A 23,236-nucleotide genomic window follows, 5' to 3' on the forward strand; every position below is an offset into this window, starting at 1 on the left:
CAGCCGTCAAGTCGGGAGGAAGGACGACAGGACGGCAGGGCGAGGGCGTCCTGGCAGGAAGGGAGACAGTTCTTTGCTGATGGTTTTATTTTTCTCTTCTAGGCAGGGGATCTTGGTGTTAGAATATTAGCAGTGTACGTGAGAGGCCGCAAACTGGTGGCCTTTAGGTGGGACTTAGGGATGGATCCAGCTGGTACTGTATTTTTTTAAATTTTGGAGTTTAATCACCTTTGGGCAGGGCGCTGATTTTGGGTTTTCACAGCTCTCCTCCCTACTTCGTTTCATACTTCCTCTCATTTATCAGCTTAGTTCCTGGAAGCATCTGAATTTGTGACTCTGATGGAAGCGATCTGGCTTTTTATAGTGGAAAGCATTGTTAGTTACCTTTAAACCTTAAGAAAACAAATAGGTGAGTTCAGGCAGCATAATGAGAACATAACTAACTGAAGGTAGATGAGCATTTTATTTTCAAAGACCGTGCTCTTTACTTTTATTTCTTTTTCATTTATTTTTTTAAAATTGTACTTGACATACAACATAGTTGTACAACATAGTGATTCAACATTTAATACACCTTATTTAATATGCCTTACAAAGTGATCACGATAAGTCTAGTCATCGTACATAGTTATTATGATATTATTGACTATATTCCCTATGGTATACATTTCATCCCTGTGACTTATTTTATAACTGGAAGTTTGCATTTCTTAATTCCCTCCCCCTTTTCTGCCCATCCCCCTATCCTCTCCCTTCTGGCAAACATCAGTTTGTTCTCTGTATCTGAGTTTGTTTCTGTTTCATTTTGTTCGTTTGTTTTGTTTTGTTTTTTGATTCCACATATAAGTGAAATCATAGGGGTTTTGTTTTTCTTTGTCCGACTTATTTCACTTAAGACCATGGTCTTCGAATACAACCCTGTCTAGCTTTCGCTGGCGTCTACCGCTTCTCCCCACTCTGATTGCCTCTAGTCAGCACTTACTTGATATTTACCAGGAGCTTTCCAGATAATACCTCTTGCCCTTGTCGTGGCCTTACACATTTGGTAGTGCGATCCATCGTTTACAGCTGAGACTCTGTGAGCTCAGGTAATTTCCCCAGATCATAAGAGTGTTCATTCACACCAGGTGTGCACCTTGGCATTGTGTGCTGTTGGTGTTGGGCACAGCCTGACTGGATTACTAGCCATTTCTTGGGTTTCACACTCTCCACTTCTTTCCCCTGGTTTTCCTCGTCTCACAGAGTATAATGGTTGCCATTCCTCCACGCTTTGTGTGAACATTCACACTGCATTCTACCCTGATCAGTCTTCTATCTTCCCTATCCTCCCTCTTTGAAGGAGAGAGCTGGCATAGAGGTGGAAGAGTCAGACCGCTCGGTTCACATGCTGGCTCTGTCACTTGTTAGCTGTGCAACATAGGGCAGTCTACTTCACCTGTGCTTCCATTTTTTTCTTGTTAAGATGGGCTGTTGGTGACAGTCGTAGCATCTAGCATTATAAAGATGATAATGAAGACTGAGTGAGGTAATGTTTGCAAAGAATAGTACCTAGTGGAGAATATAGCATCAAAGCTATATTTATCTATTAAACAAAATAGAAATACCCAGGATACCTTATATCATTTATATTTCACATTAACCCTTTACATGCAACTTTTTTTTTATCTTCTGAAAGTCAATTTTATATTTTCATTTATTTACACCCTAGATTCTTTTATAAAAAGATTTGAGGTCTTTGTATTTCCAGTGTTGAAAGCAGTGAATACTACAACTCTAAATATTATCGGGACTCAATAAATGTTTTGATAGATGCTGACATTATTTCACAACTGTTTTGTCAAAGGTGTTCCTCATTTGGGGGCAGAGTGGGGTGAGAATGCAGGCAGTATTCACCGATCACTGTACAAAGTGAACACGTGCAATCTACATCTGACTTAGATTCTCTAACACCAAGACCTTTTGACCATCTCTACCTTCTTTATTTTATAGAATAAAAACTGAAATATAGAGAATTTAAATTACAGCAATGATTAATTGCAGCCATAACCCACAATTTAGGTTTTTTATTTTAGAAAATAAGAGAGGGGTGTTTCATGGAAAACTAAGAATCTGATGCCAGAGAATCAGTTCTAATAGCTTTTGATCTTTCATTAAACATAAAATATTTCAAAATAATCCATTTTCTTTTCTTTTATCAACATGATTGCTCCAACAACCCTTTTCCAACCTTTTGTAGCAAATTTCCTTTATAAAAGAAGCTTCACTTTCGGGGAGAAGAGCCCTAACAGTATTAGTATGCCCTTTCCTAAGAGGGCAGCAATGTCAAAGTAAACAGAAGGAAATTAGCATTCAAAGTGGAAATCATACTGCTCTGAAAAAAATCCTTTTGTAAATTACATAGAACTAGTGCCTTTTTAATTGAGGACTCTGAACCCTAAAACACTATAAATACCTTTTGATACTAATATATTAATGGGTGAAGTTGCTCTGAAATGGTCCAACACATCCTCCTACTTCTTTTTTACCTATATAAGAAGATACATAATTAAGTTTAGGCAAACATAACAAGTAGGTGACAGTTAGAGATAGAATTTCAATAATTTATTTTCCATTTCATGCTTTACAGCACTTTGTCACTATTATATCTGTCTACACCTTGAAAGTCCTTCACCGAATAATAGCTGCATAATATATTGACAATGACATCTTAAAGTGCAGCAGCACCTGAAAATAATATACACTAAATCTCAATTTATCTGCAGATGAATGGCTGCTTCATACAATTAAGAGTGGGTCTGGAAAGGGTGCTTTCTTTGCTGTTTTTCAATTATTTAATGCTCCCTCCCAGTTTGTTACTCAAACATTTCACTTTGTTTTCTATTCTTTTTTAAAAAAGTTCAATGCTTAATATCATCTTTCTTTCAACTCCCTGTATCATAAGTGTATTTGAGACATTAACCTTTTTATTCCTTTTTCTGATTTTTTTTTTTTTTTAGTTCTTTCTGAGTGCTCTGGGAATGACTATTTGGAGTTCAATATAGAATGGGTAAGATGAGATACTTGGCTTCTGAAATTCAAAATCTAGCTGGATTTTTTACAACTCCCCGTAGTTGAGTTTCTTTGGGACCGAAGAAAGGAATTGAGCAGAGTCAGGACACAGAAACCGGGATCTGCTCTTGATGACTTCTTTTCCTCTGTGAATATGTCCTATATATAGTTGCCTTGCTCAGAGGGAAATTCTTGATGACTATAGTTTGGCAGAAAAACGGTTTCAGGTTCAGTTACACCTGAGTTCATAGGTGCATTGAGTACTTCTGACATCAGAATTGATAGCAGCCTGTGATTCTTTCGGGTTTTACTTTTTCCCATTAAAGTATTAAAAAATACTAAAAGCAAAAGATGAATTTTGCTCAAATCAAGCATACCGATTCTTATTAAAAACAACAACAACAACAAAACACTTAGCGCTCACTCCAGCTACCTTTTGATATCTGTTTTCTGATTTTACTGCCCACCTTGCTCCACTCGTTCTATTCTAATACATTTACGTTCTGCCTCTGTTGCTTCCTTGGATTGCAGCTGCCTTCTCAGTAATCTTTAAAAAAATCCCAAATCTCTTTTTGTCCTCATCTGTTTTTGTTTCTTGGTAGCTATTGTAGCCTTGACACTGTTGACTACACTTTCTTTTAGAGTCTTCTCTCTTTCGTCCTAACAGGACTTGGGAATTTTCTTGGTTTCTTCCTGCATATTGGATGTTTCCCTTTTCCTCATGCCACCACGTCTCAAAGCTCAGTCCTTGCCCTTCAGTTTCTTTTGTGACTTGGTCCATGAGTGAACTGACTCTATAAGGCTCTCTGCAGATATTCAGGGGTATCTGCAACCTGTACCTTTAGCCCCTCCTTCTTAAGGCAGTTCTAGATCTGCATCTCTTTCTTATGGGAGACCAGTTTGATGGTTCTGATGTAACTTTCAACTAATCTAAAACTCAGCTCATCTTACTTTTGGTAAGTGATTTAGGAGGGAAACTCCAGTTATCCCTTTTCCTTCACTTCTATTGGTTCAAGTTGTATCTCTGTCTCCTCTCCATCATCTCCATTTCCAGTCTATCTCTGTCTGTCAAATGCCCGTCACAATCTACGAGGATAGGTAGAGCTAGGATAAGTGGCAGGACAGGGTGTGGAATGGCGTTCCACGTGGTGACTGGGGGGCTGCTGTGAGGGGCAGGAGACACACTAGATTTGAGTATTTTAGGGACAGTTAGGATGGAGTTAGAGAAACTTAAGCCTGATATAGATAGGAAAAAAAAAAGGAAATTAGACATTTTTTAAAAGAGAAAATGTGGTGAAAGCTGCATTAAGAAGAGATTAGTTGGGCTTCGTAATGCAAACAATTAGGGGCCAGGAAAGGCCTTGGTGAGTGGGCGATAAAGGGTAAGTGTTCAAGGTCGCAAGCCTGTGAGGTGGGGGACTCCTTCAAGAGACAGTGAGAGGACGCCTTTGTTGTTGTTGTTGTTGTTGTTGTTGAGGGAATTGATATCAGTCCTAGAAATATTTAGCTTAAGGTGATATGAAGCCATTTGAAAGGAAATGTTCATTAAGCACTTGAAAATGGGAGACTTCACAGAACTCGTGTGAGTGCACGGAGCTGGGGAAAGAAATTTGTGTCATAATTGCCTTTTCAGTTTTTACTGCTTTTTCCATTCCTCGTGATTCATTCTTTTGTACTTTAATGCTGTCATGTTATTTATGTTAATAATAAACCTCATTTATCTTGAAGATAGCTTTCTGTTAGGTTGCCATGAAATCTTCAAACTTATTTTTCTTGGTGACAAATAAATGATTATAAGGCTACGGCTTGTCACAATTTCATAACTTTGGACAAATTTATCTTCGGCCGTGAGGTAAGTACATTAAGATTAACGTTTCGCAGGTACTGGTGGCAGAGCAGCGCAATCGATTGCAGGCAATTTGAATGTGTGAGCCCTGTGGCGGAGGCTCAGTTAAGGCTTTTCTCTAAAAGTATAAAAGGACGTTTATAGTTGTAATCCTATGGTCAGATTTTTTGATGGGAAGGAATGATGGTCATGATGTTGATATAGTAATAACGTACCTTTGCTTTTTTTATTCCTTTGTAATACATAAATACACACGGGGCCACATCCATCCACATACATTGAGCTCTCGGCGGCTGGGGAGTGGTGGAGCTCGGGGGAAGAACAGTAAGAAGTGAGGAGAGACTCAGCTTTAATTGTTATAAAAACCACTTTCTTCTACTCCGACATACCTAAATTGGGAGGAAGCCAAAACCTTCTGCCTTTTGAGGGAGAATCAGTGAAGGGAGACTGGAGAATTGCCCATCGTTTCAGTTGAGGAAGCATTCTCGTCTCCCTTTTTTTCAACTATGGTTGTTGATGGCCACGGTAGGAGTTTGGGTTCAAACTGAAAGAGCAGCCCTCTGCCACCTGCTTACAAGGCGAAGAAGGTCTAGGTTCCAGAAGGCCTTAATGAGGCTGAATCCTGCCTGGGGTCATCGTTAGTCCAATGGGCCCTGAAAGAGCGAAGTGACAGAGTGGGGTGGGACTGCCTGAGTGTAGGCAGCAGATGTAGTAATAATGCGATCTAACCTCTACACTCCTTAGACATTTATGTACTTGGCCTTCTCTGTAAACTGGTGAGCAGCTCTCCATTCTCAAAATCCGTCACTCTGTTTCTGTGCCTTTGTTGGCTACATAAGACTAATGCTAATGACAATGAAATGTGATAATAATGTAGAAATAAAGAGAGTACAATGAGATGACAGATGTGAAGAAGCCAAGCTTTTAAGATGTAGCTGTCCTTGATGTTAGAGAGACCAGTGCTCAAAGAAGTTAGTGCCTTGTGACGTTCACAGAGCTAAAGAGCTGTGGAGCTAAAACAAGAGTCTTAGATTTGTGATGTTTAACTCAGAAGTCTCCTATGAGAGCACGTTACCTCTAAGAATTTATCAGTGAGTTGCAAAGGTGTGCCGTGCCCCTGCGTCTCCATTTTGTACTCTGCTGTAGACCAGGCACGCCCCAGAGCCATCTCACGGTCAGGCTTAAAGCTAGTCCCAAGACTCCCTTGACTGATAAGAACTGTCTGCTTGGACCTTTTTAAAGCCTCCCTTGGACTCAGTGGGCCACTTCTTCATTTTCTATATTTTTATTATCACATGCTATTCTTAGTATCATATGCCTTTCCATTCAAACCATTTGTTTCTAAAGAAATTTTAGAGCACATATCTTTAATATATGCATATTTATTAATAAATCACATTCACCAACTAATATGTATTATTAAATCCATTTGGTGAGATATAGAAAAATTGAAATAAAAAAGGCATTGGATAAAATACGAGTAGAAGTTCTAATATGTTCTTTCTGATCCTCAGCGGATCGTTATGTCCCCATTTCCCTTCTCCAAAGAAACCGTGTTTGTAGTCTTAGGAGAATAAATTCCAGATATTGTCACTTTAATTGTTAGAGCCCTTTGTCTTCATTCCTAGTACTAGTATTCTTGTTCAGGTTCTTCATACTTTTTTTTGGTTTGTTTGCACAACCTGTATTAGTCAGGTTTCTCCAGAGAAATAGATAATTATCTATCTATCTATCTATCTATCTATCTATCTATCTATCTATCTATCAATCTATCATCTGTCAAGATGAATTAAGGTTTATTTTAAGGTAGTAGCTCATGTGCTTGTGGGAACCGACAAGTCCCAAATCTGCAGGGCAGACCAGAGGCTGAAAACTCAGGTAGAATTTTTATATTATAATCTGGAGTTAGAATTGCTTCTGCTTTGGGGGACCTCAGTCTTCATTTGTGAGGCCTTTAACTAATTAGACGAGGCCCATCCGTATTATGAAGGCTAATCTGCTTTACTCAAATCTACTGATTGCAATGTTATCATATCTAGAAATTACCTTCACGGCAGTATCTAGAGTGGTGTTTGACCAAACATCTGGGCGCCATAGCCGCGTTGGCACATAAAATTAACCATCCCACATCCCTATCATAAGTTTTCAGCTGGAACTTATGTGGTAGCTTCCTAACTTATCTGCCAGCCTCCCATGTCTACCACTTCCAGTCCATCCTTCAAAGGACCTTTGAAGGTAAGACATTGGTATAGGGGAGTTGGTTTGATTTAAAGATGCATAAGTAATAATATTTGCTGCAATAACCTATTGCCTTAGTATTTCCCAAAACATAGTTGTGGTGAAATTTAAAGCTCTGTACAGTCTGAACCCCTCTAATTTTCCAGCCTCAACTTTCACATTGCTGCCAGAGTCACATACCCTGTAGCCACCCACAAAGGTACTCGTTGTCCTTCACGTGCGCTGATAGTTTCCCTGTCTCTATGACTTTGCTTTATGGAACAAACGACACTAATATACGGCAGAATATAAGATGATAGGGATAAAGAAGGGGCTATGGGAGAACAGAAGTTGATATGAACAATTCAAGCTTTTGAGATCTCAAAAAACTTCATTTAGGTGGGGAAAGGGTGAGATAAATGGTGTTATGGGCCGAATTGTGTCCCCCCACCATTCATATGTTGAAGTCTTAACTCCTAGTACTTCAGAATGTGACCATATTTGGGGACAGGATCTTTACAGAGGTAATTAGGCTGACATGAGGTCATTAGAGCAGGCCCTCATCAAGTATGACTGGCGTCTTTGTAGGAAGAGGAAATGTGGACACAGACATGCACAGATGAAAGATGATGTGAGGGCACAGGGGGAAGGCAGCAATCTACAAACTAAGGGGAGAGGCCTCAGAAGGAACCAAACTCGCTGACACCTTGATCTTGAACTGTTTCCAGCCTTGAACTGTGAGAAACTAAATATCTGTTGTTTACACCACCCAGTCTACGGTACTTTGTTATGGAAGCGCTAGCACCTAATACAGGTGGAGTGAGGAAGGGTCCGGGAGCACCGGGAGAGCTAAAGCTGAGAGGCAATAAAATGTGGAGTGTTAGGTTTGTGGATTGTGCATCTAAGTTACTACTCATTCATACTAGGTTACAGCCGATTTCCAGGATATGTTGGAAATTTACTTGGTACTTGAATCAACCATCCTTAAATGGTTTGGAAAGGAGATCTCCGATGACATTTTGTTTTGTCTTAAAATGAGTGAAAGAGCCTCTAAGGGAAGAGGGATTCTCAGTCAGCACTAGGACAGAGCTTTGTTTTCCAAGCTTGGGATCCTTGTTGACTGTGAGGGAAGACTCTCTACTGCTGCTGAACCTCCAGGTCTGACGTGATTATTTCCGACCCAGACGGTGGCAGAAGTGCTCGTGCTGTTTTCGTTTTGTGTTATTGTGCTGCTCGCACAGGGTCATAGCGATCAATCTTCCTTTATCCTTTTTAGCTTGGGTTGGCCGAAGTGCTAGTATTTCCCTTAATTTTTCTTTTCTTTTTCTTTCTTTTCTTTTTTTTTTTAACAGACTGTATTTTTTAGAGTTTTTTTTAGATCTACAGGAAAATTGCGGCGATAGTACAGAGAGTTTCTGTATAACCCATACCCTGTTTCTACTTTATTAACATCTTACATTAGCATGTTACATTTATTATAAATAGTGAACCAAAATCTCTACATAAGTCCTTATTTTAATCAGTTTTCTTTATTTTAAACTAATGTCCTTTTTCTGTTCCGAGATCTCCCTGTGATACTATATTACGTTTAGTTCTCATGTGTCCCTAGGCTCCTCTTGGCTGTGACATTTTCTCAGGCTTCCTTTGTTTTTGATGACCTTGACAGTTTTGAGGAGTACTGGGCAGGTATTTTGTAGAATGCTCCCCTCCTGAGAGCTGTCTAATGGTTTTCTCGTGATTTGCCTGAGTTACGGGTTGTTGGGAGGAAGACCACAGAGGCAAAGTGTCATTTTCATCACATCGCATCAAGGGTGCCTGCTGTCAACATGACTGGTAAACTGTTGGTGTTGACCTTGATCACCTGCTCAGATAGTGTTTGTGAGGTTTCTCCACTCTAAAGTTACTCTTCTGTGCTCTACCCTTTGAAATGGAGTCACCGCGTGCAGCATCTCTTTACAGAGTGAGTACCCTCAATTTTTTAAACCCATAAAAAATGTGAAGCAGCTTTTGAAGAACTGGTGTGAGTGATGATATTGCTGAATTGTGAGGGGTGGGAAAAAAAAAGACCATGCTTTTTTGGTTTATTTGCTTCGAATCAGAAAAAATACTCCATAATGTTGCTCTGAGAAGTAAGTAAAAATGTTGATTTGAACTTTGTAATTTTTCAAATAAAAATAGATTTTAACCTTGGGCCTTCTTTGTTGATTTAATTAAGGCAATCAGTTTTTATCTATACCAACTGTACACTTATCTGCACCACTGGGACTCCTATGCTATTGTCGAAGCCGGAAACGGAAAGATTAAAATTGGTCTGTCTTTCATTATTAACTGAAAGGTTATAAAGCATTGTTTTCTTAAAGACAGTACCTAGACAGTTACGTTTATTGTCATAGCCTGACAACCTGGCCTTGGGTATAGTCTTTTCCTACGTTACCATTTCTGCACTGTATGGGCGGAGGATTTCATTACCTCCCTCTAGTGGTCAGCTTTATAATCTCAAATTCTCGGACAAATTTAGCCTTAGAAAAAATCAAATTTGTGGCTAATCCTCATGATAATTTTCCATAATATTTTAATATGGATACTGAAATGACACGGTGATTTAATTTTAGCTATGTCTTTTTGGATTACAGCTAATTTTTAAATGAGGCAGTGTTTTAAGGTGGTAAGTAATTATAACTTGATTAAAAGCTATAGTGGTGAAGATAATAGTTTAGGCAGAAGGTTTACCTAGCTACTGTTATACTAAGAATCTCAGTGGCCATTTAATTTCATTTCAACCAAGGAATTGAATTTGGCTTCTTGCAAGTGTTTTATCAGGGCTATAGGAACAAGTGTGTATTCTCGATAAACTTGAAAGCTGTAGCTTTATGAGGCCAAGAGTGAGAGAGTCCTCTGAGCATTGTTTGTCATTCCTTCACAGATAAAATTTTATCTCCAGTGCAGGAAATGGCCTTTTTTTTAGAGCTCCATATCAGCATTCGTTATTTTACCATGCCTTTAAAAAGATGCAGCATTTTTTTTTTCTTAATAGAAGCTTATCTTTGGATATTCTTACAGGGTTGAAATAATTTACTTTAATTTGAGACCGCTTTGTCTTATTCTTGATGGAAATACTACAGATACTAATCTTTTGAGTGAATTTTAGTGTTTGTGTCCAGACCCAGAATTTTGCTCCATTGAGATCCATGGGGGGTGACATTTAAGGAAAGGCAACTAAATCAATGTGAAATCTGCCAGTTCCCTGAGATGTGGTCCTGATTAGGACTAAAACAGAACTTGAGAGGCAGCAATCCACGAAGCATTGCTTCTGGTCAGAAATAAGAAGGAAGAATGCCTACAGAGAACCTGTGTTAAAGCAGCAGTCCATTTGTGTCTGTTCGGAATACTCTTTATATACCATATAAATCTGGGTAAGGAAAGTTGATATAGCTCTGTTTTTCTGAATAGAAGTACAGTAAGTAAAGAGGCGGCCTGTCTATGTTTGCTCACCCAGCTCCATCTGATCCACTGGAACTCCACTCTGTTCGGAAGCATCGACGAGGCCGTGGGAAAGCCGCATGGAATTGCCATCATTGCTTTGTTTGTTCAGGTAAATGGTCTCCTATGATTGTTTATAGGTCAGATGCCTACTTCTAATTCATTCTGCAGAATATATATATTTTTGAAAGCAACATATTTTATTTTTTTATCGAAGTATAGTTGACATACAACATATTAGTTTTAGGTGTAACAGCAGGGATTTGTAATTTATATACTTACAAAATGATCACCATGGTAAGTCTAGTAACTATCTGTAACCATACAAAGTTTTTACAATATTATCGTCTGTATTCCCTATGCTTTACATTGCACCCCTGTGATTTATTTATCTTATAACTGTACTTCTTAATCTCGTCACCTATTTCACCCATTCCCCTTTGGCAACCATCAGTTCGTTCTCTATCTGTGTCTGTTTGTCGGTTTGTTTGTTGGTCTGTTTTGTTTTTCAGATTCCACATATAAGTAAAATCATATAGTATTTGTCTTTCTCTGTCTTACTTGTTTCACAGTGTAATACCCTCTAGGTCTATCCAGGTCATCGCCAATGGTGAGAATTCATTCTTTTTTATGGCTGAGTAATATGCCATGTGTGTGTGTGTGTGTATCACATCTTCTTTGTTCATTCATCTATCTGTAGACACTTACTTTGCTTCCATATCTTGGCTACTGTAAATAATGCTGCAATAAACATAGGTATGCATATCTTTTAGAATTAGTGTTTTCACTCTCTTTGGATAAATGCCCAGAAGTAGAATTACTGGATCATATGGTAGTTATATTTATAATTTTTTGAGGAACCTCCATACTGCTTTCCATAGTGGCTACACCAATTTACAGTCCCACCAACAGTGTACGAGGGTTCCCTTTTTTCCACATTCTAATCAACACTTGCTATTTGTTGTCTTTTTGGTAATGACTATTCAGACAGGTGTGAGATGATATCTCATTGTGGTTTTGATTTTCATTTGCCTGATGATTAGCAATGTTGAGCATCTTTTCGTGTGCCTGTTGACCATCTATATGTCTTCTTTGGAAAAATGTCTATTTAGATCCTCCGTCCATTTTTCAATCAGATTGTTTTTTGATATTGTGTTATATGAGTTTTTTACACATATTAGACATTAACCCTTTATCAGATATATCATTTGCAAATATTTCTCCCATTCAGTAGGTTGCCTCTTTGTTTCATTGATGGCTTCCTTCACTGTGCAAAAACTTTTTATTCGATGTGGTTCCATTTGTTTAGTTTTTGCTTTTTTGCCCTTGCCTGAGGAGACAGATCCAAAAAAGTTGTTTGTGAGACTGATGCCAAAGAGTTTATTGTATATGTTTTCTTCTAGCAGTTTTATGGTTTCACTTCTTACTTTTAAGTCTTTAATACATTTTGAGTTTATTTTTGTATATGGTGCAAAAAAGTTTTCCCATTTCATTCTTTTGCCTGTAACTGTCCAGTTTTCCCAACACTGTTTATTGTCTTTTCCCTGTTTAATTTTCCTGCTTCATAGGTTAACTGACCATACAAGTGTGGATTTATTTCTTGGCTCACTGTTCTGCTCCATTGATCTACGTGTCTGTTTTTGCGCCATTATCATACTGCTTTGATTACTATAGCTTTGTAGTATAGTTTGAAATCAGGAAGCATGATACTTCCAGCTTTGTTCTTTCTCGAGATTGCTTTGGCTATTTAGGATCTTTTGTAGTTCCATACATATTTTAGGATTATTTGTTCTAGGTCTGTGAAAAATGCCATTGGCATCTTAATAGAGATTGCATTGAATCTGTAATGCGCCATAGGTAGTATGGACATTTTAACAATATTAATTCTTCCAATTCATGGGCGTGGTATATCTTTTCATTTGTTTGTGTCATTTTCAATTTCTTTCATCAATATTTTATAGTTTTCTGAGTACAGGTCTTTCAGTTCCTCAGATAAATTCATTTCTAGGTATTTTATTCTTTCTGATGTAATTGTAAATGGAATTGTTTTTTAAATTTCTATTTCTGGTAGCCTGTTTTAGTGTATCGCAATGCAACAGATTTCTGTATATTTATATCCTACAACTTTTCTAAATTCATTTATTAGTTCAAATAGTTTTTTGGCGGAGTCTTTAGGATTTTCTATATTTAGTATCATGTCTTCTGCAAATAGTGACAGTTTTACTTCTTCCTTTACATTTTGGATGCCATTTATTTCTTCTTCTTGTCTGATTGCCAGGACTTCCAGTGCCTCGTTGAATGAAAGTGGCAAAAGTGGACATCCTTGTCTTGTTTCTGATCTTCGAAGAAAAGCTTTTAGCTCTTTACCATTGAGTATGATTTTAGCTGTGGATTTGTCATATATGGCCTTTTTGATGTTGAGATTTTTCTATATCCAGTTGAGAGTTTCTATAATAAATGGATGTTGAATTTTGTCAAATGCTTTTTCTGAATCTATTGAGAGGATCATATAATTTTTATCCTTTGTTAATATGGTGTATCATATTGTTTATTTGCAGATATAACCATCCTTATATCCCTGAAGTAAATCTCACTTGATCATGGTTTATGATCCTTTTAATATATTGTTGAGGGTTTTTGCATCTGTGTTCATCAGGGATATTGGCCTACAATATTTTTTTTTTTGTAGTGCTTTGTCTAGTTTGGTGTCAGGTTAATACTTTCTTTGTAGAATGTGTTCAGAAGTTTTCCTACCTCTTCAGTTTTTTGGAGGAGATGAGAAAGATAGGTATTAACTCTTTAAATCTTGGGTAGAATTTATTCACCAGTGAAGCTGTCTGGTCCTGGATTTTTGTTTGTTGGAAGTTTTTTCATTGCTGATTCAATCATGATTAGTAATCATGCCATTTAGATTTTCTGTTTCTTCATGATTCAGTCTTGGAAGATTGTATGTTTCTAGAAATCTATTAGTTTCTTCTAGGTTGTCCATTTTGTTAGTGTATAATTGAAGTATTTGTTGATAATCCTTTGTATTTCTGTGGTATTAGCTGTAACTTCTCTTTCATTTCTGATTTTATCTATTTGGGCCCTTTTTCTTTTTTATTCTTGAGTCTGGGTGAGAGTTTATCAATTTTATCATTTCAAAGAACCAGCTTTTAGTTTCACTGATATTTTTTATTTTTTATTTTTAGTTGCTATTTCATTTCCTGGTCTTAAAGATGTAGCCTTGTGTAGGAGATGTCCTGTGGAGCCCAGTAGGGCAATCTGCTTCTGGCCACCAGAGTCAGGTGCTCCAGGGGTGTCCCCTGTGTGGGCTGCATGTGCCCTTCTGTTGTAACAGGGTGGCAATTTCTGGGGGAGCACTGGTGGGTGGGGTTATCACCCAGCCAGCTGCAGATCTGGCTGAGTTATACTGGTGGGCAGAACTGTCAGAGGGTGTGTCCCTGGCTCTAGCAGGCTGGCAAGGGGATTCCAAAATGGCACTCACTAGTGCTGGAGTGAACATGGCAGAACAAGATTGCGAAAATGGCTTCCACCAGTGTCCCAGTCCCCAGAGAAAGTCTCAACTGCCTCCTGTTTCTCTGGAAGGCACCTTCTGATTAATAAGCCAGACTCCTTCACCTGTAGTTTATGTGCTTTGCTGTCTGGTGTTTTTGAGCTAATTTCTGGGTGGAGTGAGTCTGTGTATGAGCCCTTCAGGAGAGGGTTTTTTTTTCTCTGCAGTTCTACAGTTTTCCTGGATGTATTAGTCATTGATTTTCAAGGACAGGTGTTTTGGGGGCTTATCTCTCCTGTACAGGATCCTGTGCCTGAGTGGGGCTTGAAAACTTGGTTCTTCAGTGAAAAGTTTCGTGCCCTCGAGATCCCTCCTGACTGTGAAACGCCTCAGCTAGTGTGTGGTTTTCCCGTAGTGGAGCCATATTTCTGCCTCTCCTACCCTTCTCAGTGCTGTCCCTTATCGTGGAGGCTGTTTATTCAGTTTCCAGGTACCCTTCAGAGGGAATTATTCCACATGTAGTTGTAGAATCCTTGTGTTTGGGGGATGAGGTGAGCTCAGGATCTTCCTATACCACCATCTGAAACTGGAACCCAGAATATTTTTTTGTTCTCTCTGAATTTTATGACTTAGAGGTGACATGAAACATATAAAGAGAACACTGATAATTTAAAAGTAAAAAAACTTGATCTTTGTGGGTCATGAGAGAGCAGCCATATTCATTGATAGAAATTAGTGCATTTACTTATTAAAAGTTTTCCTCAGAGTGGCATTCAGGATCTTTAGAGAAATGGTTTAGAAAATGTCTTCTGAAAGCAGACATTTTATTAATAAAAAAGAATTTCAGAAATGTTCTTGGACTTTGACTTATTGAAAAATCTAAGAAAAATCAGTAATATAATCATGTAATATATCCCTTTAGTCCTTCGTTGGTAAAATTTCACTCTCACATAATTTGAAGTGCCTTATAGAAAACATTGATAAAATAAGACTGGCAAGGACTTGGTAGATACAGTCTACCAAATCCAAATATAAAGTTTGGATTTGAGCTCTGTAGTGAATTTTTTTAACTTTGTCTTACCATCTACGTGATAAATGATTTAGAGGTTAAATAGAGACCCTGGAAATTTTAGGCTTCCTCCTCTCCTATCTTACAGAAGGGAAATCAAGGGCTGGAGAGGTCAAGTCATTGTTTATAGTCACACATCGATTTAATGTCACCAGTCAGACTCAGAAAAACATTCTTCCACTCTGTGTGGTTCCAAGGCGCCTTTTGGATAGTCTGGGATTAGAGAAGTGATGTTAGCATAGTGGTCTTTAGTAATTTGATTTTCCAAAGAAAGTTGGATAATGGGCCTTTTGAAACTTGCTTTTTTTGGGTCGTGCCATATATTTCAATAATATTATTAATTACAAAATTTTTCTATTATCGATACCTCTAAGATATTTGTTGATGTTTGAATGTAGCAAGTTTTAGCCTTTTAATATTTTTAAATTAGTTTCTTGAAAATATAACAAGTGTCATAGAATTTAAAAACAAGTCTTTACATTTTTAAATGAATCATCTTCTCACAAATTATTTCATGGCTTTTTCATAGGCAGGGCCCTACATTCTTTCTATTTTACAACAGCATTGTACAAATAAAATGGACTCACAAAAAATTGATAAAAATGTTTTAAATTATACAAATATATTTTGATAATCTATAGTATATTGAAGTAATAACTTTTTAAAGAAATTTTTTGACTTTTCAGTTATAGTTGGCATACAATATTATATTAGCTTCAAGTGTACAACATAGTGATTAGACATTTATATACTTGTGAAGTGATCATCCCGATAAATCTATTACCCATCTGACACCATACACAGTTGCTATATTATTGACTATATTCCTTATGCTATACTTTACATCCCCATGACTATTTTGTAACTATCAATTTGTACTTCTTAATCCTTTCTCCTTTTTCAGCCCTCAAACCCCCACCCATCTAGCAACCATCAAAATTTCTCTGTATCTATGAGTTTATTTCTATTTTGTTTGTTTATTTTGTTCTTTAGATTCAACATGTGAGTGAAATCCTATGACATTTGTCTTTCTCTGTCTGACTTACTCCACTCAGCACAATACCCTTTACTTCCATCCATGTTGTTGCAGGTGGCAAGGTTTCATTCTTTTTTATGGCTAATATTCCATTGTATAGATGTACCACTTCTTTATCCATTCATCCATAGATCGACACCCAGGTTCCCTCTATATTTTGGCTATCGTAAATAATGCTGCAATGAATATATGTTTGCAATGTCCTTTTGAAGTACTGTTTTGGATTTCTTTGGATAAACACCCAGGAGTATTATAACTGGGTCCTTCTTTTCTCTTGTTATAAGTTTGTTTTAAGGTCTATTTTGTCTGGTATAAATATTGCTACCCCAGTTTTTTTGTTTGTTTTCATTTTTATGAAATATCTTTTTCCATCTCTTTACTTTCAGTCTGTGTGTGTCTTTCGATCTGAAGCGAGTCTCTTGTAGGCAGCACATGAAAGGGTCTTGTTTTCTTATTTATTCAGCCACCCTATCTTTTGATTGGAGCATTTAATCCATTTATATTTAAAGTTATTGTTGATAGATCAGTAGTTATTGCCAATTTATTATTCATATTTTTTAATCTTTTTTCCCCCCTCTTCTTCTTCTTAAAGAAGTCCTTCTGACATTTCTTGTAATACTGGGTTGGTGCTGATGAACTCCTTTTGCTTTTTCTTGTCTGGAAAGATCTTTATCTGTCCTTTGATTCTAAATGATAGCTTTGCTGCGTAGAGTAATCTTGGTTGTAGATCCTTACTTTTCATCACTTTGAATATTTCATGCCAATCCCTTCTGGCCTGCAAAGTTTCTTTTGAGAAGTCAACTGATAGTCTTATGGGAGCTCCTTTGTAGGTAACTAATTGCTTTTCTCTTGCTACTTTTAGGATTCTCTGTTTTTCTTTAACCTTTGGCATTTTAATAATGATGTGTCTCACTGTGGGCCTCTTTGGGTTCATCTTGTTTGGGACTCTCTGTGCTTCCTGGGCTTATATGTATATTTCCTTTACCAGGTTAGGGAAGTTTCTTGTCATTATTCCTTTAAATAGGGTTTTAATTCCTTGGTCTCTCTCTTTTCCTTCTAGTACCCCTATAATGCGAATGTTGTTATGCTTGAGGTTTTCTTAGAAGTCTCTTAAACTATTCTCATTTTTTTGATTTTTTTTTAGCTCTTCTGATTTGGTGTTTTCTGCTACCTTGTCTTCCAAATCGCTGATCGAGCCTCTGCTTTATCTAATCTACTGTTGCTTCATTTTAATGTGTTATTTATTTCAGTTTTTGTAGTCTTCCTTTCTGACTGGCTCTTTTTAATGGTTTCTAGTTTTTTTTTTTTTTTTAATGCTTGCTATCTCTTTGTTGATGTTCTAACTGGGATCATCTATTCTTCCCTTAAGTTTATTGAACATCCTTATAACAAGTGTTTTGAACTCTGCATCAGGTAAATTGCTTGTCTCCATTTAGTTTAGCTCTTTTTCTGGAGCTTTCTGAAAGTTCTGTTCTTTCATTTGGGACATGTTTCTTTGTCTCCCGATTTTGGCTGCCTCCTTGTATTTGTTTCTATGTATTAGGTAGAGCTTCAGTGTCTCCCAGAGTGGCCTTATATAGTAGATGTCCTGTGGGACCCAGTGGCATAGTCTCCCTGGTCACCTAAGCAGGTGTTCCAGGTGTGTCCATTATGTGGGTTGTGTATGCCCCATGTTGCAGATGAGCCTTGATTGCTGTTGGTACATCAGTGAAAGGAACTGACTCTCAAGCTTATTGGTAGTGAGGACTCGCGTGACTACAGTGGAGGAGCTGTTAGAGAAGGGCTGACTCTTTGGAGTAGGACTTGCTTTAGCATGGCTCTGGTGCCTGCCTAGTCTGTTCTCTGAGTTTGTCATCCTGAGATGCAGCCCTGGGTGATGCTCTGGCTTGGTCCAAAGGCTGTGCCCTTCCCGGGGCTACCTGAACCACCAAGCAGTCGCAGATGACTACTACTCTTGCTGGGCTTGAAAGTGCCTTGAGAGGCTAAGTTGTGAACTGAGGCCAACTGCTGCTAGTGCCGGGCTTGGGGCTGCTCAGCAAGAGGTATGGGGCATGCAGAGGCTAGATGCTGCTTGTTTGGGTTTTGTGAATCTTTGAGAAATTTTAGAAAAGTCTGAAGCATGAGCCAAGACAGGCTGCTTGTATGAAAAAGCTACTAGAAGCGGCTTGGGTGGTCCCTCAAGTTGAGTGAGGTGGGGTCTCAGGGAATCACCAGGACAGGGCAACCAGTGTTAGCTAGGTTGATGGAAACTCAAATATGGTGGCTGCCTTCATTTGCACTCTGGGTAGGGGGAGGGTCCAACAAAGGAATAGTGGCCTGTGCCAGTACTTCTGTCTGGAAGAACGCTGCCCCTCCAGCCCTTGCACCAAAGCCAGATAATTCAGCTCCTTCCCATTTGTCTTTAGCACGCTTCAAGCTGCTGCCCCAGTTCTGGAGCCCAGAGCGACGAATTTGTCAGTGAGTAAGCCTGTGTGCAGACCCTCCAACAGGAATACCTGGAGCTCCCACAGCTCTCTGTCTCAGCTACAGTCTCTGCTGGTTTTCACAGCCAAAAGTTGTGGGAACCTCTCTTCCCAGCATTGGAACCTTGGGTTGGGGTGTCTGGTGTGGGGCTGGGACCCCTCACTCCTCATGGGGGAACCTCTGCAGCTGAGATATCCCACCCAGTTTTCAACTGCCACAGGTGGGGTGGGACCAGTTCATTCTGTGTCTCCACACCTCCTGCTAGTCTTGAAATGGTTTCTTCGGCATGTCCTTAGTTGTAGGACTTCTGTCTAGACTTGAGGCAATTTTCAGTGATGGTTGTTCTGTAGTTTAGTTGTAATTTTGATGTGGTCATGAGAGGAGGCAAACACAGTGTTTACCTACACCATCTTGACCAGAAATCCAGTAATAACTATTAAAATCCAGTTTTTGTAACCAGAAAAAGTTAATAAAGCATCCAAATTTGAGAAATTGAGGCAGCAGAAATAGAAGGCTTTGTCTCATTATTAAAAAATAAGAATAAGAAAACAAAATGATATAAAAATAAGAATGCAAATAACAAAGTACTCATGCATAGAAAAGAAGGGAACATGTTAGTTTCATCTTTGAAGTTGCTACTCAATAAATATTTGTGAATGGAATTAAATGCGATAGCTTAATATTTTCACTTACTGATTCTTTACATGTAAAAGACGACAGGACCTATTAAAGCACTGGATTTGAGAGCCAAAACTTTGGAACTAGCATCAGTATTTCCAGGAACAAGCTCATTATTGGAGGCAAGGAGAAACTCAAGAACACCGAGTTAGCACCCTTGTTCAAACTTTCCATAAGTTATCTCTGTGTAAAAATTCAGGTTATGTGAAAATGCCTTTCAGGAGAGAGTAAAATTATAGAAACCATGAGAACACAATTTCATAAGGGAAAGAAGGTCTGATCAGCAGTGTTAGCTGAAGCAGAGAGAAGAGGGGTTGCTGTCCATCCAGGGGTCTTACACTTAGGTGAGAGGAGTGGGACAATGGGAGGCGAGGGAATCAGAGGCAGTGAGTATAGACTTCCCCTCGAAGAAGCTTGACTCAAGAAAACAAAGGCAAAAGGAGTAATAACTAGTGGTGATTTACGGTGAAGTCCTGTTTGTTTTATTTTGAGATCCGAATTGTGCCTGCATTTTTATTCTGAGCAAATAGAGCTAGTGCAGACATTGAGTTTAAAAATACCAGCAAGAAAAGGGGGAAAAGATGTAGAAAAGCCCTGGGGATGGCAGGAGGACATGGGATGGAGAGCTTATGGGGATGGACTAACCTTGGATCGGAGGAGACCCACCCTTTCTTCAAAATAGAGGGCCAGGAAGAAAGGGTGGGTACAAATGGGATGAATATTTAGGTGAAAAAAGGCAAAAAACTAGGGGAGCTCATGCCTGATGACCTCTATTATTTCTGAGAATACAAAGCAAAGTCATTTATAGAGCAAAGGAAACATGGTTTTGGGATTAGTTTTCTCTCCCAGGAGAGAAATGAGAATAGACTTGACAGTCAGAGTGGTAGACCCATTTGAGGTTGGACATCCCACATTGTACAAGACAGTGTATTGTGGATTGTTCTCAATTCGGGTAGAGGAGTACAGAATTCTAGCAAATTATCGCATTGATCTATTGCATAGCAGATGACTTAGGAGGACAAAGGGATTAAAGAATCGAGAGTGGTTGAACAGGAAGGAAAAGAGACAAATCCAAGGGGCTCCTGAGACCCTTGGCTCTTTGTCCTCCACCTATGGGAAGAGGGAGAAGAAGAGGAGAGCTGGATGGATGAGAAGTTTTCATAATGAAAACAAATTCAGAGAATGTTCTCCGGGTTGGTTTGCTGAGGTGGAATGGGGCTATAAGCCATGGGCTGAGGGATAAAGAGACAGGACGGGGAGTGGATGGGTCACCCACATGGATGTCGAAGTCCTCCAGAGTGATGGCAGAGGTGATGGCTGCGAGGGAGTGACCAGTGGGTCAGTAAATGACAAGGAGAGCATGATAGTATCAGTGGGGGACCGTCTGCTTGGAGGACAGTCTTGTGCTTGTGGGTCAGAGAACCCATCCAAAGGTAACACAGCAGGACACTGACTGCAGCTTTTAGTTCTCTGTGAGGGAGACTGCACAGTGTCCACTTGAAAGGCCTGGGAGAGCTATGTCCTTGGGCAGACCTTTGGCGGGGGTTTCACACAGACCAGAGCTTGTCAAAGATGCAGAGTCATCCTGTTCCAGAGGGCACAGTGGGAAATGAGGAGAGGTTAGAGTGAGGAATGGAAAGATACAGGGCTGAGATTCTAGGAGAGGAAACTGTCCAGAAGGTTTGCATTTTGGATGGTGGTAAAAGGTGGCAAAGGTGAGAGGTAAGAAGTTAATTGGTCTAATTCTTGGTACCAGGTTGTGGTGTTACCTGGATTTAGAGGCCAGAGTGTGCAGAGTATCATCCACATTAGCTTTTTGATGGTTGTAACCTCTGCAGACAAAAATTTGGCAAAGGAGGAAAGCAAAAGAGATGGAATAATGGCTCAGGTGTGTGGCTAAATATAAGGCTTTGCTCATAAAGTAGAGAATCTTAATATAGGTAGAGGGAGCCAGTGATCGTTATTAAGTACTACGTTAGATAAAACACTGTTTTGGTGCTGTATGGCATTCTGAGAAAGAATAATGTGGATGAAACTAATTGAATTAGGATGCACCATGCCCTTTTCTAAGGTCTTTATTTGATTTAGTCTTATCTTCAACTCTATCACTTTTATTCTCCCCACTGTGTTGATGAGGCATAGAGGTTAAGTAAACTTACTCAAGGCTAAAAAGTGAGTCAGAATCCGAACCTAGGCACCCAGCGCAAATAACGTTGCTTGAACCACCGCTTTATGTGTCCTTACAGCATTCAGATATGGCCTCTTCATAAAGTTATTCAGTGGATCGTTTTGTAAACTATATAAATGTCTAACCAATGTACTGTATACTTGAAACTAATAAAAAAATAAAAAAATATAATACATAAAAAATGTTTTAATCTGACAGGAGATGCATGAAGTGAAAACACTCTCACTCTAGGCATAGGCATCCAAATGCTACATCAAGGTTAAACTGTAAAGCAAAGAGATCTGGCAAAGCCCTCTGCCTCGAGGTCCAGGCTTTTGCACTCATGAAGACATTTGCCTTAGTTTTTTGTTTTTTTTTTTTTTTAATCAGAGAAGAATTTATTTTCTGTTTTTAGAGCCTATCTCAGGAATTGCAAACACTTGGAAAATAGTTAAAGTCTTCATTATTTTTGAACTGATTGGCCTATCTTAGATTATGTAAGTTTCTTATCTGTTTCCTTTCCCTTTTTATGCCCTTTCACCTTGCATGTTTCACAATTGGTTCATGTGGAGAGAGACAGAGAATGTGAACATGTTGTCATCTATTCTAGCTCCTTACAGGTCATTTGCTAAAAATTTGTGTAGAAGAGAAAAAGCGAACAATAACAGTGATTGTTTATCTGAGGTGATAATTATCTCTGCTATTACCGTCCTCCACTATCACGGATCATTAAAACTTGGTTCAAAATTGGAAATCGAATTGCACTTATAATTTTTAAAGGTACAGTCAAGAATACTTAATGTAAGATTTTCTTTTTAAGTCTCAAATTTTTTGGAGCATTTTATGCACTAAAAATATGTAATGATATATAATGTTTTAAAATAGAAAGCTGTGAACAGCATATTCTTATAATTTGAGAATAAAAAGGTGATTATAGAATTATGTACAGTGGTAATCAAGAAATGTTCTAATTTGTTGAGTTTAATATATGAAATCACACACTCACTTTTCTGAGTTAATAAAATTTTTTCAACATCGATAAAATCTTTATAATGATGATCTAGAAATGCCAGAGGCAAAAATGCAAGCATTTGGGCATGTGATGAGTAACTTCGATTCAGAAATATCCTTGGAGCTGTTTTATTGCAGTATTATATCATCTGATGTGTAGTACAGTGGCTGATGGCTTATACACACATTTATGAATTTAAAATGGATTCTTGGAAACATCCAAGAACATATCCAGTATTTGATGGTGCTGGCTTCTGTTACAACTTTAATTACCTTTGGTAGATATTTACCTGGTTATTAATGAAAGGGTCATTTAATTATTCCCCAAGAAGGCCATTCAGGTGGACTTGAGCCTCACTTCTATTAGTTATTTTGAGTAACAGCTAAGTATTTAAAATTTTTATGCTTTATATATTTCAGATAGGAAAAGAACATGTAGGCCTGAAGGCTGTGACGGAAATCCTCCAGGATATTCAGTACAAGGTAGGTCATTATTTAAAAGAAAGTAAAAATGTTGGTTGTGTAAGAGGTCTCCAGGACTACCCTCAGGCTCTATGATTTACTAACAGGACTTGCAGAAAGGCTGTTATTCTCATGGTTGTGGTTTATTACAGCAGAAACATACACATGAAAAACCAGCACAGTGAAAAGGCCCAGGGGGCAAAGTCCTGGAGAAACCAGGCACAGCTTCCAGGTGTCCTCTCCCAGTGGAGACACATGAGGAC

General features: G+C 38.5%; 1 protein-coding gene across 5 annotated transcripts in view; it reads left to right on the forward strand.

The window, feature by feature from the left end:
- The window catches only part of CA8 (carbonic anhydrase 8), a 140,081-nt gene that overhangs the window by 33,916 nt on the left and 82,929 nt on the right, over positions 1–23,236 (forward strand). For all 5 annotated transcript variants that reach the window (XM_039868872.1, XM_039868873.1, XM_039868876.1 and 2 more), the window contains exons 4-5: positions 10,608–10,703; positions 22,932–22,994. In XM_039868872.1, the coding sequence (XP_039724806.1) occupies positions 10,608–10,703; positions 22,932–22,994 (159 nt within the window). The remainder of the gene's footprint in view (positions 1–10,607; positions 10,704–22,931; positions 22,995–23,236) is intronic.

Source organism: Pteropus medius, unplaced genomic scaffold, assembly GCF_902729225.1.
Source record: "Pteropus medius unplaced genomic scaffold, Ma_sr-lr_union100, whole genome shotgun sequence".
NCBI lineage: Eukaryota > Metazoa > Chordata > Mammalia > Chiroptera > Pteropodidae > Pteropus > Pteropus medius.